The 20,845-nt window shown below is 40.2% G+C and overlaps 1 protein-coding gene across 5 annotated transcripts in view; it reads left to right on the top strand.

Moving 5' to 3' along the window:
• PLCE1 (phospholipase C epsilon 1) overlaps positions 1 to 20,845 on the top strand; it is a 290,018-nt gene that overhangs the window by 146,558 nt on the left and 122,615 nt on the right. For all 5 annotated transcript variants that reach the window (XM_019739811.2, XM_019739801.2, XM_019739784.2 and 2 more), the window contains one exon: positions 16,635 to 16,951. In XM_019739811.2, coding sequence (XP_019595370.2) covers positions 16,635 to 16,951 — 317 coding nt within the window. The remainder of the gene's footprint in view (positions 1 to 16,634; positions 16,952 to 20,845) is intronic.

Raw genomic sequence — 20,845 nt, 5'->3', positions numbered from 1 at the left:
TCATTCTGGTGGACCTCAGATTTGATGAATCAATCTCTCTGAGCCTTAGTTTTCTGTATCCACAAAGTGCAAATGAGAGGCTTGTCCTCTAAATCAAAGGAACGTAGAGGCATTCGATTTGTTGGCTGTGTTGACTGTAAGCCTTTATACAGATGTAAGCAGCTGTTGCTGCTGTCTAATAATTGTGATGCTAAATAATGACTATGGCTGTGGTCATTGGTGTGGGTTTGTGAAGCCAGTGGGTTCATTCCCTGCTTTCTCTGGATGCTTCTTTCCCTGTGGCCACCTCATGTGTGATGGAACTCCTTCACTCAGTGCCTCTCAACTGGTACGGTGCATCTGAGTCCCCTGGGGAGCTTGTTGAAGTGCATGTTTGGATTTACCAGACCCTGGGTGAAGACGGAGATTCTGAATTGTTAGGGGATTCCCAGATGATGATGTACTCGCTGCTGCTCATGACCCGCGTGTTAAGTAGCAGCCTCTAGATTACTTCTAAAGCCCCCTCAAGGGACCTTTCTGTGTCTCGTGGCTTCTGTGCCACCCACCTTTGCCTGAGGAAACCCAGTCCATCCTCTGCGGGCCAGGAGCTTCCATGCCAAGAAGGAAGCCTGCTCCCTCCCGCGGTAGCACCTGTGGTTGCTGCCACACACAAGAGGCAGCTTTTTATGTTCTCCTGTGTGTGTGTTCCATTCTACCTTGAGGTCTAATGCTCAGCTCTGATGCTGTCTTTGAAGCTTCGTGTGGTCCGTTCACGCAGCCTACTTGAATCAGTCTTTGAAGACTGAGGCACTGATCTCAGCCAATTAAGTTCACAAAAAACAAAAAACAAGAACGGACTTCTAAGCCCAAAGGCACTTTCCCAATTTCTGAGAGCTACACGCAGCTCAGTCAGTGCAAGTATAGAAACAACCACAACAATAATAAGTATCATTGATTGAATCAGAAACTATACATGCAACAAACTTCTAAGTGCTTTACCACCACCAACCCTCTTGTAACGGAAAGTGTGGCCTCAGAACCAGCAGAAATCTACGGCTCCACCTGAGGCCTCATGAATTAGAATCTGCTTTGTTTCTGCATGATTCCCAGGTCAAAAATAACTGGGTTCAAGTCCTAGCTATGCCACTCGCTAATCTTTCAACCGAAATCTTTTCTCCCCTGCCTTTCATCTTCAATCCCATGTTTTCATTCAGTTTCAAGGTCAACTTTAAAAACCCCAAGTCCCCTCCATTGATAAAGATGTTTGAGAATTCCTTTGGTGCCCAGGATTGGTGATGAAGACTCACTCAGAGCTGCCAAAGGGGAGTTCCGGTTTATGACTGTCCCTCAGAGAGAGCAGCGGCTGGCCAGTTGGATCCCTTCAGATGAAGAGATTACAGAGTAATTAGATATGATCCACCAGCTGTCAGAGAATATAATCTCTTTGTATTATTTATATCTATATCTGTAACTGTAGGCAAAAGGGAAGTCACCCTGAAAGAAATAACAGACCAGTGAGTAATTGGGCCTTCAATAGAGTGAAGGAACCACATGTCTGATGTGTATTAATGACCTATTTCCCCCTTTTGCCAGCTTGCATGTGCTTATAAACAAGTAAAAATGCACTCCCAGGGCATATAACACGCTGCCCAGAATTCATGTGGAAACACGCAGGCCGTCCATTAATGGCCCAGCCACTCTGCTGATTATTTTATATACGTTTCATGTAATTCCCAAAGTAACCTGGTGAAGTAGGATCGTGATTCCCATTTCAAAGATGAGAAAACTAAGACTTAAGGCTATCAAGTGGGTACCCTTGTTTTAAAAGGGGCAGTTAGGGAACCTCATGGTGATCCCACCCCTTCCAACCTCAGAATTTTGCCACAGTATTCATTCTAGCCATATATGATATTTTACTTGTGAGGAATTTAGGAAAATTGATTTTCCCCATCTTTTCATATCATAAATGACGTTTTGTGCTCCTTCTAGCTGGAGTTCACAGGAAGCTGAGCAGATGGCCTGTTACTCTGAGAGATGAATTACAGGGTTGAGCAACTAGAGAGTGGCTGAGCAGAGATTTGAACTTGGCTCCATCCCACTTCAGAGCCCAGGCATCTGGGCACCCCTGTATGACATCTGGAGCCCAGGGCTTCTCCGTCACCACATCCGTACCCCATGCCTCTGGTAGGAGGCACATGGATGGAGGTGCCCGAGGCTCTCAGGCGCGCAGCCCCGGTTTGCATGGTGACAGCTGGCAACAGTCCAGCATCATGGGCACAGACACCAGATGTTGGTCAGCCTGCGCTGTCCACGTCCGGATGGGGGCGCCAGCACCTCCTTTTTCTCTGCCGCTCAGGCTCACTCGAGAGAGGCCAACAGCTGTTCTTCCAGGTCCTGTGACTATTTTATACGAAATCAGAGAGGAACTGACCTTAGGAAGGAACTGTGAGAGGTCTCTCCCAAATGTGTAAAGTCCCTGTGTGTTTTCTTTACATATTTCATTGAGCTGGCCAATACCCTTCTCCCAGCTCCCACTGCCGTCATAGACACCACCTCGCAAGGCCAAATGGCCTTTCTAACCCCCTAGGTGTCAGCCTCCGAAAAGCTTGTGAGGATTCCTCTTGGTCTTTCACAGCACAGGATAGTCAGGATGTGGCTTCAGACATTCCTGCAGGTGGGAGTTGAGGGCAAGCAATGAGGATCGGCTAGAAGGGACCAATTCTTGAGACGACTAGTAGATGAATGGATGCAAACTCAGCCTGGGACATGAAGGAATAACAAATGCCTCCAAGATTTTGGACCTGGGGAAATGAAGGTGGTACTATGAAAAAGAAAGTGCAAAGTTAGATCCAGTCTGCGTATCTTGACTTTGAGTTGCTGGGATGTTCAAGTAGACACTCCCGCTAGAAGCCTCAGGATTGGATCTGCGGGAGAGGTCAGGTTTGGAATTACACATTTGCAAGTCGTCTGCTTAGCTGTGATGATTACAGCTTGAGAGGAGCCTTCCTAGGAGGAGAGATGAGCAGAGGCCTGAGACCTGTAGAGTTCAGGCTGAGGGGCTGCAGGGAGGCCCAGAAACCACTGCTATGGCTGGAGAGTTACGAGGAAAGCCTGAAGAGGGTGGTGTCCTGAGCCAGGACTCGAGGAAGGTCCATGGTGTTGGGCTTAGAACTGGAGATTACCAGGCTCTGTCTACTAACAACTCTGGTGATTATAATGCTCCAAGTCATAATGTGCTCGAATCTTAACAGTAGCCGCTTTGGCGTAGCTATTTTTGTTTCCTGTTAAAGGTGGTTTGATTTTGTAAGTAAAGATCTTATGCCATCAAATATAATCAAAAAGCCATTAACTGCATAATTAAATACAAAACATTCCTGTATGGCCTTGTCTACTACTAGATAAGGTACATCTCATAGGTTGAATTCACATAGTATTTAATGAGCGCTTGACTCAAAATAGAATTTGGTCAATAAGTGGGGCACTAAATACTACGACTTTCCAGGTTTGGGCCCCATTTTAGTTAAAAAGGAGAACTGAACAGTTTTGAGTCTGTACATAAATGAAGCTCTAGTACCCAAGGTGAAGAAATGGTGAAGAGCATGGGCTTCTGAGTGAGATGGTTCTGAGGCAGAATCCTGGCCTCACTACCTGCTACCTGTAAATATTTCTGCAAGTTGCTTAACCTCTCCGAGTTTTCTCAGCTGTGAAATGGAATACCAATCACACTTAGGCCTCAGAGTTGCTGGTAGAGCTAAAGGACATTCTTAAATAAAACGTTAGCAAGTAATACTATCAGTACCATTGTTATTGCCTTTTATAGGCAAAAAAAAAAAAAAAAAAAAAATTCCAGGTCCATATGTGTTTTTCTTATTAAATGATTTGACCTACCCAAAGTCTAGTACAGGTCATTTCTGCAATAACATGTTCTAAATCAGAAATAACATGTACCAGTTTTCTTTTAAGTCACAGAGCTATTTTAATTGATACTCATATGGTCAAGGGTAGAAAATGTGATTATAATAACAAACAACAATGAAGAGTGCATGCTCAACATGAATTTTTTAATATATTTTTTAAAGCAAACATAATTTTAAAAAAATATTGGCATGTTTGTGATTTGAAGTCATGGTTACAGTCACGTCCCAGTTTGCCATCTGTTCTTGTCCAACTTACAGGTCCAAGTTAGGGCCAGAATTGCAAATAGACAGCAAATGTCTCTTGGTCTTATACAAAGCTCTTCTCCGTTAGACTGTACTTACACATGTAATATAGAAATATAAAAATTCAGGTACATTTAAACGTGAAAATCAAAGTAATGCACCATATTAATAGAATAATGTATAACAACCACATGATCATCTCAAAAGAGACAGAAAAAGCATTTGACAAAATCCAATCCCCTTTTATGATAAAAACACTAAATACAAATAGAAGGGAATGTCCCCAACCTGATAATGTGCATCTATGAAAACCCCACAGCGAGCGTAATGCGTAATGGGGGAAGACTGGTTCCACCTAAAATCAGGAACCAGACAAAGATATCCATTGTTACCACTTGTATTCAACATTTCCTGAAGATTCTAGCCAGGGCAATTAAGCAAAGGAAAGAAGTAAAAGGTATCCAGATTGGAAAGGATAAAGTAAAACTATCCCTATTACCATATGACCTGATCTCATATGTAGAAAATCCTAAGGAAATCCTAATAGAAAAACACCATTAGAGCTATGAAATGAGTTCAACAAGGATGCAAAATGCAAGCTCAGTTGTATTTCTGTACACTAGCAGTGAGTAATCTGAAAGTGAAGTTAAGAAAACTATCCCATTTATAATAGCATCAAAAAGAATAAAATATTTAGGAATAAAGTTAACAAAACAAGTGCAAGATTTGTATACTAAAAACTGCAAAACATTATTGAAAGAAGTTTTAAAAGACCTAAATAATTGGAAAGACACCCTGTGTTCCTGAGTTGAAAGACTTACTATTGTTAAGATGGCAGTACTCCCCAAAGCTATCCACTGAATCAATGCAATCCCTATCAAAATTTCAGCTACCATTTTTGCATAAATTAACATGCCTATTCTAAAATTTACATGGACTTTCAAAGGACCCAGAACAGACAAAATAATTTTTTAAAAGAAGAATAAATTTGGAGGACTTACACTTCCAATTTCTAAACTTACTACAAATCTGCAGTAATCCAAACAGTGTGGCACTGGCATAAAGCCAGACATATAGGCCAATGGAACAGACTAGAGAGCCCAAAAATAAACCCTCGCATACATGGTCAAATAATTTTTGACAAGGGTACCACGACCATTAAGGGACAGTTATTTCAACAAATAGTGCTTGGAAAATTGGGTATCCACATGAAAAAAAATTTAATTTGGACCCCTACCTTACACCATATACAAAAATTAATTCAAAATGGATCAAAGACCTAAGTGTAAGACTATGAAACGTAAGGGGAAAACTTCATGACATTGGATTTGGCAATGACTTCTTGGGTCTGACACCAAAGGCATGGGCAACAAAAGACAAAATAGACAAATTGGGCTTCATCAAAATTTGAAACTTTCGTGCATCAAAGAACACTATCAATGCAGTATAAAGGCAACCCACAGAATGGGATAGAGTATCTGCAAATCACACATATGATAAGAGATTAATATCTAGAATATGTATAAAATTCAGCAACAAAAAAACAACTCAATTCAAAAATGGGCAAAAGACTTGCATAGATATTTCTCAAAAGGAGACATACAGGTGGCCAATAAGAACATGAAAAGATGCTCAACATCGTTAGTCATTAGGGATACACAAATGAAAATCATGAGATACCACTTCACACCCACTAGGATGGCTATAATTTTTGTTTAAATTAAGGAAAACAAACGTTGACCTGGATGTGGAGAAATGTGAGCCCTATACATTGCTGATGGGAATGTAAATTGGTGCAGCCACTGTGGAAAACAAATTGGAACATTGTTCAAAAAATGCTAAACATGGAGTTACCACATGATCCAGCAATTCTATTCCTAGGTATTTACCCAAGATAAATGAAAACATATGTTCACACAAAAGTTTTTGCACAAATATTTATAATAGTATTATTATGTTAGTAGTAATATTGTTATTCTGATAGCCAAAAAGTGGAAATAACCCAAATGCCCATCAATAGATAAACAAAATTTGGGATATGTATAAAATGGAATATTATTTAGCCATAAAGAAAACCAAAGTACTGATTTGTGCTATAACATTGATGAACCTGGAAAACATTATAATAAGTGAAAGAAGTCAGACACAAAAGGCCACATATTGTATAATTCAGTTATATGAAATGTACAAAATAGGCAAATCCATTGAGACCGAAGGTAGATTAGTGGTTGTCAGGGGCTGATGTGAGGGGGGCTGTGGTAATGACTGCTAATGTGTGTAGGGGGAGGGGATAAAAATGTTCTAAAATGGATTATGGTGATGGTTGTACAGTTCTGTGAATATACTAAAAACCACTTAATTGTACACTTTCACAAATGAATTTTCTGGTATGTGAGTTATATCTCAATAAAAAAGAAAGAAGTGACATAAATAGCTCAGCGATGTTTTAGCATGGAAGGATTTAACTCTAAGGCTGCTCTGACATCTTGATAGGGTTTGCTGATAATGCCAAGCTAGAAGGAATATGAATGTTCTCTTCGTAGAGGGAAGAACTACAGAGTAAAAAACAGCAGATTTTTCAGGGGGAAAGGGGCTTTTTTATTTTTTTCAACTGGGGAATTCATTGCTACAATGTATGGCAAGATACTATGGACATTTCTTTTTACGTGAATAAATGAGGTATCATCGGGGATCTTTAAAAAAATTCTTTTCGATGATGGTGGCCAGCACACCAGAGGGTACAAGTTGCAGGTTATAAAAACAAAACAAAAGTTTCCATAGCCTGAAATGTTTTGATATATGACTGTCTCCCCATCTGGCTTCTAAGATGAAAGGTCCCAGAATTCCTTCTTCCTCTTTCAAAGGATAAAGTAATGATGATGTAAAAATGGTTAATTTGTACATCGACTGGGTTAAATACATCTACTGCATCTGCCATCCCTCAGGAATGTGCTGCATGGGAAAAGGACATTCAACTGTCACCAACACTCCCAAGTTTCCCTCCTGTTGAGGGAACTTTGAGTCAGTAATGCGATTTTTCTTCTACACAGCACAACACATTATTATAGTTTACCATATGAATTTTGGCTCAATTAATTTTGTTTACCCAAAGTAATAAGAAATAGGCCATCAGTGAGATACTGATAAAACAGTTCATGTGCTATAAAAAGAAAAACTGCTCCCTGAAAATTTCCCAATATGGTTTGGGGAATTTTTCTCTCTTTCAATGTTGCTAGATAACATAATAAGTACATACATACAGTGATATATTTATAATACTTTTTATCACCATGTTATTTGTAATGGAAAAAAATTATAAACATAACATTGACTACCAAAGAGCCATGAAAATCAAATATTAGAAAACTAGTTTAAGAGTTGGGGAAATATGCATTATAGAGTAAGTCTTTTTTAAAACAGTAGAAGAAAAGTATGTGTTCTGGTCCTAATTTTGTAAATATTATAGAAAAAAACGAATGCTGCAACAAAAATATTAGCAGAGATCATCTCTGGCATGGGATTATTGTTTATTTTAATTTTCTTTTTTATACTTCTCTAAATTTTCTATACTTTCAGTGAGCTCATGTTTCTTTGGAAATTAGAGGACAGAACTTATTTTTTACTAATAAGAATTCTGTCAGATTTTCTTTCTTTTTTTTTTTTTTTTTTGCTATGAGGTTCTTCAGTCCAGTAACTGTTTTATCTGAATATGGCTTAATTCGTGATTGAGACGTATTGCTTTTATTCTTTTTTTTTTAAATACTGACTTAGAAGTAATATGCTCCCAAACACATTTGTTGCGAGATCGATTTGTTACTCTGAAAACCAATAACAGATAATGAGAAAGAGTCACCAATTAACCAACCTTTCTCCACATCCATTACTACCCTGTTGAAAAGCAATTTTCAGCTCTGCCTGAGATTTAAGCAAACTCTGAATCTTTTATAAAATAAAAAATCAACGTCCTTCCTCTCCTGTCTTACTTATATATTTGGACTTGCACCACTCTCACTAGTAAATGTGCAGTTGATGAATCTAATGCTTAACTTAAAAGAATAAAGCCTCTGACTACAAAATTAATTAAAAGTTTTTCCTACTTTCTTCCCTACTTATAATTTGAAGTGACTTTTCAAAAACAATTTTGCAGTATTTATTGGAACATACTTGAACAGCTCAAACGCTGAACCCCAAGTTTGTCCCAAGATTGGGATTTTCTTCTGTAGATGAATTCTTCAGACATCATTTTGATATATATATAAATACTGTCATATGTACATTAGAAAAAGGTTAAAACAGAACTGTGCAATATTTAAATACTATTATTACTTTGTAAAATTATTTTTCCTCCAGTAGGATCATACTCCATTGTTCTCATCTTGGTTTTTTGACCTTTCATTATGAAAAATTTTCAGTGTCAGTACATATAAATTTACCTTACTTTGTCTGTATTTTTGCAAGAATTTTTGTTGGATAAAATCCCAGAAGTGGCATTACTTGGACAAAGGATATGCTATTTACATTTTTGTTCTGCCTTCCAAGAAAGTTTGTGCCCATTTCACCACCACTCACAGAAATTGAGAATAAAAGATAATGTTTCAGAAACAGAGCTATGTGGCAAATCCTCCTAAAGGTTGTACCTTTGTAAATAACTAAATAAATAAATTAGGTGATAGATGATAGATAGATACCATCAAAATATAATATATATAGTATCAGGTGCGTACTAGACTTACCAGGGGATCACCTCATAAGTAAGTTATATAAATGTCTAACCACTGTGCTTTACCCCCGAAATTAATATAATATTGAATGTCAACTCTAATTGAATAATTTTTTTTTATTTTTAAGTATGTAATAGGAGTACTATGCTCTATGTTTTGTTAAAGTCAGATTTCTGTAAGGTATAACGCTGCCTAACTCACCAACCTCCTCTCTCCCTACCCAGAAACGAAAAGAAAGGGTGTATGTGTAAGAGAGAGAAAGACAGACAGACTTGGCAGGAAATCAGGGGAATCTGTCTCCCCTGCAGAAGATCCCTCAAAACGCTGGGGGTAAATAGAGGATGCACTTCTGGAGCCAGAGCTGAATTTTAGTTCAAGCCCCATCGCAGTAGCAGGGTGTCTTTAGGCAAATGCTTAACATTTCTCACCTCTGTTTTGTCATCTGTAAAATGGGGATAATCACACTTGCTTTACAGGATTCTTTGTAAGAATTAAATGAGTTACTTGATGCAAAGGGCTAATAAATGGTGAGGAGCAAGAGCTAGGAGAGTAGGTACTGTTGAGATATTAGAACAAGATCAGGGTGACCAAACCAAGAGTATCCTGGACAGTAAAGTTCTGAAAACTTTTACAGAAAAATGTGAGGAAATTACTAACATTATAGTTAATATATATTACGCAATACTGCACCTTCCCCACCTCCATCTGCCATCTCCCCTTTCCACCACCCACATTATTATGTGTCTCCCTTCTAGAATGTTCTATATGAACAAGGCTCTTTTCTTGTTCACTAAATCCCAACATCAGTGCAGCTTGAAACAAAACCTGGTACATAATAGACACTCAATGAATGAATGAAAGAATTTCTCCTTAGCCTTTCTCAAACCCATTCAGCTAATAATCTGGCCTGCGGACACAGAGCACACCCAGGATAACTCAGGCTCGGATTGGGGTCATGCAGAGTACTGGGCCAGCAGCCAGAATTTTCTGGTTCTCTCTCAGCTTCTGCCAGTTCCACGCTGACCAGTCACAAGCTGAATTCTTGGGCAAGTCACGTAGCAACTTAACTCAAGCTTTAGTGGGCAGGGTGGGTTAGTAGATGAGGGTAAAGGGGATCAAATATATGGTGGTAGAAGCAGAACTGACTCTGGGTGGTGAACACACAATGTGATAAATAGATGATGCATTAAGAATTGTACAGCTGAAATCTATGTAACTTTACTAACAATTGTCACCCTAATAAACTTTAATTAAAAAAATAATAATAAGATGAGCAATGCCTACTTGTCATGACTCCCTAACATTATGCAATTTATGTGAGCTTATTTGGTAAACTCTAGATTTTCATATGAGGCACAGCAAGATAGACCAAATGCTTTTATTTTACTTTTTATTTATTTATTTTTTTGTATAGTAACTTTCTTTATTTAGTAACTGTTGAAGTCTTTGACACATTTTTATTGGGTTTTTTAATCAACGCTTTAAGAAGTATTTTATGTAGTCTGGATGTAAGTTATTTATCAGAATACGCATTAATAATGTTGTCTCCGAAGCTGTGGCTTATCTACTCGTGCTCTTAGAAATGTCTCTGGAAAAGTAGGATTTTAAAAATTATTATTTCAAAGTCAAATTTATCTCTTTCATTTTACGTTTAGTGTTTTCTGCATCTTGATTAATAAATCATTGCCTAGCCTAAGGTTACAAAGCTACTTTTCTTCAGTTTCTTCAAGAAGCATTATATTTTAGCTTTTATGTTTAGGACTATTATATATTTCAAATTAATTTTTGTGTATATGTAAGGTATGGATTGAGGTTCATTTTTCCACCTACAGATAGTCAGTTTTTCTAACACTATGATCTATATATCACATTGTGTGTTCACCATCCAGAGTCCGTTCTCTTTTTATCACCATATATTTGATCCCCTTTACCTTCATCTACCACTTTCCTGCCCCCTTACCCTCTGGTAACCACTAAACTATTGTCTGTGTCTATGAGTTTTTGGTTCTTCCTTTGTTTGTCTTGTTCTTTTGTTGTTTTCAGTTTTATGCATTAGAATTAAGAATTGTACCACATATCAGTGAAATCATATGGTTCTCGACTTTTTCTGTCTGACTTATTTCATTTAGCATAATAATCTCCAGATCCATCCATGTTGTCACAAATGGCACTATTTCATCTTTTCTTATGGCAGAATAGTATTCCATTGTGTATATATAACACAACTTCTTTATCTATTCATCTATTGAAGGACACTTTGGTTGTTTCCAAATGCTTTTAGTTTTGATAAGGACCAAAAACAAAAAGAGAAATAAATGGGAAGTGGAAGGCTTTGCTGAGCTGTAGCTCAAGCCCGAACCTTTTCCGTGGGCTTGGACTTAAACCAGCATCTCTGAACAAGTGCAGACCCTGAGGGAGGGGACATAATTCTGGGAGAGGAGTTTCCCAAAGGCACTGTCCCCTAGGTCATTGGATGAACAATTATTAAGGAAAACTGCTCATCGAGTAGAGTGGCTTCTCTCGATATTTCTGGGCTGCACAATTTGTGGACAGGACCTGGGAAGGTCAGCTTATAGACAAGATCAGGGGCTTTCTAATCACAAAGAAGGAATGGAGGGAGGGAGGAAGCGAGGGAAGTAGGGAGGGAGGGAGGAAAGGAAGGAAGGAAAGAAGGAAGAAAGGAGGGAGGGAGGGAGGGAGGGAGGGAGGGAGGGAGGGAAGAAAGGAGGGAGGGGGAGGGAGGGAGGGAAGGAAGGAAGGAAGGAAGGAAGGAAGGAAGGAAGGAAGGAAGGAAGGAAGGAAGGAAAGAAAGAATGAAGGAGAAGCCTCTGTGGGGGTCGCAGGAGAGAATGCCTCTCAGAGCAACATCCATGAAGGGAAGACCTGGCCCAATTCCCCTCCCTCAAGGTGGGGTGATTGCTACATCCACCCTGAAACCCAAAACTCTAGGGTAAGATTTATTCACATATGTTTTGATCCTCCCACTACCCACATCTGCCTTTTTTTCCTTCAAGAGCCACGCCTGTACTGTAGAGCTTTCTAGAAAATAAAGCTGCCTTCTGGTGTTTAGACGCATCTCAAGTGACTTTAGTCAGGATACATCAACAGAATGTCAGTGTGGCGTTTCGTTGCTACATGGACGATACGCTGTGTGATCAGGAACATGAGCTCTGGAGTCACATAGACCCTGATTCAAACCCCAGCGCCCCAGCTTGTTACTTATGTGACCCTACGTGAGCCTCACAGAAAAATACTGTCTACCTCTTGAATTAATCCACATACAGCACTTAGTTCAGGAAGATCTTATTTGAGCAGGGAATCCGAACTTGAAGATACTGTGTGGTAAATATTTCTAGGCTGTGACAGTGTGTAGATACAGCCCTACTCCACTATAGAGTAACTATTCACTGAGGAGCATGCGGCTGAGAGCAGACATTGACTGTAAATAAGGTGGATAATTTTATTCACCAAAAGTTTTCTAAAAAAATTTTCACAAGAGAATCGTTACAGTTTTCAGTGAGCCTTACGAACTTTGCTCCACAAATAACGAGGAAGGCTCATGGGTCATAGAGCTCCTAAGACTTGCATGCATTGTAGGGTTGCCCGTGTTATAGAGAGGAAGGTATGATGGTGACTTACAGCTGAGAGTTGGGGCAACGTGGCATGTGAGGGGAAGGAGGAACTTACAAGGAAAGGGCAGCAAGAATGAGAGAAAGTGGGAAATACGTTTTTCAGTTCCATTGAGATATAATTGGCATGCATCACTGTATAAGCTCAAAGTATACAGCATAAGGGTTTGACGTACGTGTATTGTGATGTGATCACCACAATAAGTTCAGTTCGCCCCCATTATCTTATGTAGATACAATAAAAAGGGAAAGCAAAAAAGAAAAAGGAAATCTTTTCCTTGTAATGAGAATTCTTCAGATTTACACTTTTAACAGCTTTTCTGTGTATCCTACAGCAGTGTTAACTGTAGTTACCACGTTGCATCACCTTACATTCCTAATACTTATTTATCTTATAACTGGAAGTTTGAATATTTTGACCACCTTCCTCCAATTCCCTCTCCCTCCACTCCCTGCTTGTCATAACCACAAATCTGAGGAGTTTTTTCTGAGTTTGTTTTTTTAACAGCTGCAGAAGTGTGGAACTTGAAGGACAGAAAATTATGTCCCAGGAAGATTTCTGGGATGTTTCTTTGTGGTGCATGACAAAAATTCCCTGAGTAATCCTGCTTTAAGGAAACCTACACTAAAGGTTTATATTATGTTTCAAGGTTCCAACATCCGATTTGTGTTTCCTTTCAGTGTGTTTTCATGCTTATACTGAGAAACGTGGGGCCACTACATTTCTTAGGGTTATACTGACCAGGCTTCTTTTTCTTCTTTCATTCAATTTTTTCAGATCTCCTTTATTGCTATTTCCCGCCAGTCACTAGACTTTTCATTTATTGTAACAGCATGTGATTCATATCTCAAGATATAGTATACTTTATATCATCTTATGTTACGTTATTTACATATTTTATTACATTATCTCTTCTCTTACATATTAGACAAGCAGTTTCATGTGATTTCAGAGTTACTTTTATTTCCTTCACAGGGTACTATACTTTGAAATCGTGCCTTAGAGTTGGTTACTTCTGGGAAGACTTCCTTTACATAGCTAATTCCCCTCTACATAAATTATCAGTATCCAGAAATTGCAATCTGCCTCTGTCATCAGGCCACATTCTGACTCAACTTTCAGGAAATCCAGTCACTTTCTAAACTACTCAGAAATTAAAGAGTGAGGACATGTAGGCCATATAGATCTGACCACCGGCCTTATTTTTAATTATTTTCAAATATGAGCTTAGAGAGAACCAAATATAATTTGGTAGTCCTTGCTTTTTTGCTGCAGTCAATTTTTGGTAGCTTGGTCCAAAAGGTGGATAAAAAATGGTTAGAATAAGTCACTGTACTCCTTACTCACCTGCTCACCTTTTAGAATCAAAGAGAAATAAGAATTTGGATACTCTAGTTTTTATACAGAAGACAAACAGAAAGTTCAGACCGGGATATATTGAAAGCAAGTTCAGGTTTGCATCAATACAGAGCAGTATAGCTCAAACTTTAAAGCTTTCTCCTCACAAGCGTTTTTAGATTGTCACCAAAAGCATTCCTCCAAAATGGGGAGTAACTCACTTAATTAAATAGCAAATATCACCAAGAACTCTTCCTGAGCTATGCTTCAAAGTGGTAGGCTGCTTGGGAGAGGAGGAGTGAGGGGAGAATTTCAGAGCTCAGACCATCAGCAGAGATGTCCTGTTAACACGGTAATCTGAGAACTAGGAGCGCCTAGGACAGAGCTGGTTTCCCGTTTTCTCTCCCACATCCTTACTGGTTTGTTAATTCCAACAGACTGTGTGGCCTGAGTTTTGGATCAGAAGATAACGGTCACCACATTTACACAGGAGGGAATCAGGGAATGTAGACCACCCTCCAGAGAAGGTCCGTGATGAAAGGGAGGCTAGAGAGGATTGGGAGTTTCAGGGAGAAGGGGAGCTTTACTGATTTGTTTTTAAGGGTAAGGGAAACTGAATGTTTGTGCAGGCAAAGAAGAGCCAGTAGAAAGACAGGGTTGAAGGTGGAGATAACCACTGAGGCAAGCTGAATAAATAGACTTAATAACAAACATAGATGAGCCTTGTTGAGGAGGAAGCACTCACCATTCTCAGAGAAGGAGAGAATGGGAGACAGAGGCATTTGGACTAACTGATGGAGTTCCTGACACTTGGCAATTATCACAGTGTAGTCAGTTAAGAAATGATTGAACAAATGTAAAGAAAATACAAGTGGGTTTGGGAGGGTGAAAAGAATAGAAAAGCTATACTGCTGAGGTAAAGATGACAGTGAGTTATTTAGGGAAAAATAAATAAATTCATGTAAAGTTGAAGCTGCCCTTGGGGCCTCCCTGAAGTTAGATAACACAAACCACAAGGGTCCCATAATGAAGTAGCATAGTTGTGCGTGTCATGTTGTGACCCAGAAGCCAAGTATGGATGGTTGCGTTTGCCTAGGATTGAAGGGTGGGAAGTGCGTGTGGTGGAAAGTCAAGGTGACTTGGGAGGGAATCCTGGGAGTTGGTGGGTGCCACGTTACAATTCTGACCATGTACCCAGGCCAAGGCCAAGGAACTGGAAGTCTACTGAGGACAGAGAAGGTTTAGGAGAAAAGGTCGAAGGGAAAAGGAGGTGAATTCAGGGATGATGAGTCTAATAATGCAGAGACAGAGCACATTGGAATGATGATTGCAAAGTTTGCAGCAATAGAGATTAAAAAGAAAACAACAGAGGCAAGAATATTGAGGTCAGAATGTTGAGGAAGTCTTCCTTATGGGCTTTGCTCTTGTCCAGTGTCCAGGCCAGATGATGGTCGGTGGTGAGGAGTACAGTGTCATCAGAAGACAGATGGGTTTTATTCTGTCAAAGGGTCAATAGGGGTGCTTTAAGAAACCAGGAATGTAAGAAATATTCTGGGAAAACAAAATGTGGTCTCCTCATGAAGCACCATGAGAAGCCTGAAGGAGGTATGGCCAGGGAGGGACTGCCGGGAAGGGAAAGATGTGAACTGGATGGAGAGAGAGAACAGTTTGGCCCTCAGGGCAGCATTTCCTGAAGAGGTTCCAAGCAACTCTAGAGACACAGAATAGCTTACTAAATGTTATACAAAGTATGGCTCTAGAGAAACACTGGGTCAGGCCATGTCAATGGATTTCTTTACTCCCAGACCCCTTAGAGCCTTTAATGGTATATCCCTGTGCCCCATGTATTTCCAGGAAGAGAATTTGTGACATGAATATGTGACATTTGCCCAACTTAGCTGGCCACAAAACTGATCATACTTTGGAAAATTATGTTCTAGGACTCACTGTAGATTTTCAGTTTTTTGAATGAATGGATGGATCAATGTAGACGAATGAATGAATGACATATACGTAGGAAGTTAAGAGACAGATTGTGGAGGTAGTGGTCAAAATAAAGTGAATTTGTGCTAAGGGAATAATACTGAGTCTACAAATGCATTTGGTACTTCCATCTAATGCACTTGCCACTTTCCCACTACCACCTTCTTACTACCAGTTGTGGAGTAGGGAATAAGATTTATTTATTTTATTTATTTAGATACATCTCCTTGTTATCTATTCACTCCTTACTTTTATAGGTGGTTCTGTCCCTGCAACCCCCTAAATGGATCTCAGTGGAATCGGATTTTGAGTGTGGGATATTGGCAGAGTAGACCATGAAGTTTTGAGACCGTGTGCAAAGAGTCCCCAGGTCGCCTATGTGTTTACACATGTGTCCATATCCCTGCTCTGGCCTCTTCCCCTAGAGCCTTCTTTCCTCTTCCATTTCAGTCACTGCACCCACACACACCCTGATGGTCAGCCCTGGAGGATGAAGAAGTCGCACGGTACTTGACTTCTCTACCACGCTGCGAAGTGCCATAGTGAACTGGCTAGGGCATGGGGTGCTAGATCAATTCTGCTTCTGAAAATGGGGAACTCAGCCTCCCCCCACCACCCCCCACCTGCCCCTCCACCCAGAGGGCAGGAGGGAGCAGGCAAGGCAGATATCAGGTCTCCAGAACAAGAAAGATAGTATAGAACTATTCACCAAGCAGAAACTTTGCTTAACAGACCTGCAAGATTTTGAATGGCTCTCAAGTAAATATCTGTTATAAGACATACCGGCCTTGGTGTGACCACGATTTTTGTGGCTTTATTTCAGAACGCCAAGCAGGTTCCTCTATGGCCAATTCCAGTGCCCTCCCTTCAAGTTCAGCTGGGATCAGCAAGGAACTGATTGACCTGCAGCCCCTCATCCAATTCCCGGAGGAAGTCGCCAGCATCCTGATGGAGCAGGAACAGAATATTTACCGAAGGGTCTTGCCGGTTGACTATCTTTGCTTCTTGACCCGGAACTTGGGCACTCCAGAATGCCAGCGGTCACTTCCCTGCCTCAAAGCATCCATCTCAGCATCAATTCTTACCTCCCAGAACGGAGAGCACAATGCCCTTGAAGATCTTGTGACGAGATTTAATGAGGTAAGAAGCCGCGTTGAGATGTTTCTGTCACAGAATCGCTAGTAAGTGATTTTTGAGCATATTTCTCCTTTTAGGCTTGTCTCTTGCTAGTATCTCATCTACCTGTCTGTCTTGCTACTTCCATGATGGCTGCTTTCCTTCCAGGCAGAGCTAGACAATACTTTGTCATCCTCTCTCCCACTTCACTCCAACCAACCCTTAAGCCTAATTGATCCTGTCTCTACCCCATATGACTACCAAGTCCATAGGCCTTCTCCTTTTAGACAACCCGCCCCCCTCTTTTGTCCCTTCCCTTGCCAAAATACTCTCCCTGAGCTCATTTTCAAATATTCTCCCCTTGTTCCTAAAGATGCTTTTAAGACCAGATGTCCCACTTTTGGTTTCTGACAAGATGTTCCCTGGCCATGGGGTCTGTCTTCCCCACCCCGCTTCCACTATCAGGCCTCCTCAGCAGACACTAGACACCAACACATGTGGGTCAGGACAGCAGCCAGGAGCATGGGATGAGGGACAATGAGTCCCCCACTCCTGCTCTCTGCATCCCATCAAGTCCCTGGCCCCAGAACGTCCCTCCCAGGCCTCTGAGACCTACCAGAAACCAGTTCTGCAGAGGGCAGCTGTGACTGGAGTCTGGGGACACTTAAGAGGGAGGCACTGTTAGAGGTCCAGGGCCTCACTGGGAGGAAAAGGACCAATGGCTGACGTCGTGCGGCCCTGAAGCCAGGTGACAGACAGGAAGGAGAGGCAGGGCTCGTGCAGAGCTGGGGTCGGGGTGCTGGGCTCTTGAGTTTACAGAACACTTTTCTTCCATAGTATGACCCAGAGTCTCCTGTTCTACATTTTATGTCTTAGATTTAATTTCTTTTTTTTGTTTTTTGCCTTGACTATTAAAACACAAAATTTAAGTCTGTGTTTATTCACTGGTGACTGGTGTACCTCCACAAATGCAGTGGTGTCCTATTCCAGTCACCCGGTAAACTACCTGAGTGCTAAGAGGATACTCCCACTCTGCTCCCATGTGAGTGTATCTCTGACTGACAGAGGACCGATCGCCTTGTTACTTAAACGCTTTGTAACAATAGCAGCTCACCGTGCAGCCTCTATAGTCTGCCAGTCATGAGCCTGAGGATAGATGTAAATGTCAGTGACCACGGGAAGGCACAGTAGGTGCGGAATGTGTTAGAGGCTGAGCTCAAGCAGTTCTGTGCCCAGAGATGCCAGCACACCATTCCTCAAAGGGAGATCCGTCATCCAGAGGAATCGCTGATCTCTATCTAGCACTGCTCTGTTAATCATTTACAAGTACCATTTATTTGCACTGCACAACAACCCTGGGCAGAGAGGTATTGTCATTAGCCCCGCCTTACCAATGGGGAAACTGAGGCACGAGGAGATGAAGTCATTTGCCCAAGGTTGCACAGGTGGCAGGTGGCAATAGTGAGATTCAAACCCATATAGTCAGGCCCCAGAGCCTTGGCTTTGAACCATGTCAGTATTCTGCCTCCCACCTGTGTCAGGTTCCTGTGGCACCTGATGAAAACACAGATCCCTGGTCCTACCCCAACCGGAGTAAGACAGGCTCTCTGGGAGTCCACATGAGAGCTTGGGAACCACGCTGCCCCAAAGTTGGTTTTTAAAATAAATCTCCTGACATTCTTGATTTTCATTACTGATAAAACTGGGTGGGAAATGAAAGTTCCAGTGACCTGAATGATTTGATTAATGGATTTTACTGTACTTCGTGAATTGTTTTAAACTTTTATATCTAGTCACTCTCACATCCTTAGGACCTTACCCACATCCTTCGTTGTTGTTCTTGTTGTTTTCAATTCCACCTGAACTTAAAAGTGATTTGTCTGAACTTTGAAAATCTCATTTTAAATTACTTTCAGAGGGAAACAACTTAGATTTCTTCCATTCACTACCCTAACCGTGGGAATCAAAGAGGAATCAGTGATTTCAGTAATTCAGAGTTGGTGACGATACGACCCACAGCTGGTTTGAGGCATGCTTTGGACTATCTCTGAAAATAGTTTAGCTAAGCAACTTCAGAACGTAAACAAGATTTCTGGGAAAACACTTAAACTACTTAAGAGAACAGTCTGTTTTCAAGTATTCTCAAGCATCTATTTTCATACAAATTATGGGCATGCTGATTAAAAATCAATCGTATATAGTCGTTACAGGCAGATCACAAATGACCTCCACTCGGCAACACTGGGATAGCTGGATTATTGTTGCTTTGTATACGTTAGGGTAGAAAACCTGCATTACATTAAAAAAGGATTCTTAAATTCAGATTTTCACCTATATGGAATGGTCTTGCCTCCAAATTAGCGTGGCTTTTCTTTCTGTAAAGAAAGGGAAGGAAATGAGCGAGCATTTATTTACTAGGTGCTCTGGGCTGGATATTTTCATATTTTAAAACCCCATTTAATCCTTACAACATTGTGTAAGGCTGTTGTCAGTATTCCAGACTCACAGATGAAGACAGTGAAGCTTAAACAACAAAATAAATAATGGTAGTGTTGCATTATGATCCGTAGAACAAAATAAATATTCACGAGTCCTTACTGATATAAATAATTGAATAAATAAATCAATGGGAGGGGAGGGTAAGGTACAACTCTTACCTATAAAAGACTGGCAATTAATAAATGTATGTAAAAGGAGTGAGGAAAATAGGAAATCATCATTAGGACACCCCAGGAATAAATTGTTACAGGCAAGAACCTCTGATGAATGCTAAAATTGTTGGACAAAAATGGACAAAAGTGGGATGACAAACAAGATATTTATGTAGTCTCAAAGTATCTCTCCACAAAATATTTATTAGTTACAAAAGGAAAAACAGAGCAGTGGAGAAACCCTGTAGACACCACCTTACGTAAGTGTGCTCAAGTCAACATGACCAGACAAAACATATTGATGTGTATCTCCTGATGTGATGCGCTAAGAAGGCATGACATCATCTCTTTGGCGTTCCTGCCAAAAAAAGAAAAAAGAAAAAAAAAAAGAGCATAAGTTAAACCAATCATGAGAAAAACCATCAGGCAACCCTAAATTGAGGGACATTTTACTATTCAAAAGTGTCAGGGTGGTGAAAGGAAAGATTGAGGAACGGTCAAAGACTCAAAGAGTCTTTGACAACTAAATGTAGTGTGGGTTCCTATTGGATCCTGGACTAGAAAAAGGATATTAACAGCAAAACTGGTGAAATGCTAATAAGGCAGGTAGTTTAATGGGTATTCATGTATCAATGTTAATTGATAATGGTACTATGGTTATGAAAGATGGTAACATTAGGAGAAGCTGGGTGAACTGTACACAGGAACTCTCGGTACTATTTTTGCAAGTTTTCTGTAAAAATAAAATTACTTCAAAATAAAGTTTAAAAAAATAGTGAAACTCAGAGAGGTTGAGTCACTTGTACAAGGTCACACAATGGCTGAGTGAATGTCAGAATCCAGATATCTGTCTTCGAAGTCTATTCTCACCCAACTGCCTTGCCTCTCTACTTATTAAATTACCATGTTCAAGTTTGTAGTAAAACCAGAATTGCTGATTTAGAATTTAATTAGACTTTGGTCTCCTTTCCCTCTCTCCTTCCTCTCTTTCTACTTCTTTTTTAAATCTCCAGAGCATCTGTCTTTTTCTACTCTTTCTGTGTCTATTTTTATCCAATTTTTTATTATCACTTATGAACTCATTCCTTCATTCAAGACATTAATTGAGCACCTAGTATGTTATTAGCCTTCTCTTTTTTTCAAACATATTCTTTTAAATAAGAACTTATCAAGATTTGATGAAAGTTTACAACATGATAATCCCATACTTTGGTTCTGTCAAAATTGGATACACAAAATAAATACACTTTCTTCAGGGAAGGAAGAT

This window comes from Rhinolophus sinicus, linkage group LG07 (genome assembly GCF_036562045.2).
Source record: "Rhinolophus sinicus isolate RSC01 linkage group LG07, ASM3656204v1, whole genome shotgun sequence".
Taxonomy (NCBI): domain Eukaryota; kingdom Metazoa; phylum Chordata; class Mammalia; order Chiroptera; family Rhinolophidae; genus Rhinolophus; species Rhinolophus sinicus.
The sequence above is the reverse complement of the archived record's forward strand: the minus strand, read 5'-3'. Positions and strand labels throughout refer to the sequence as shown.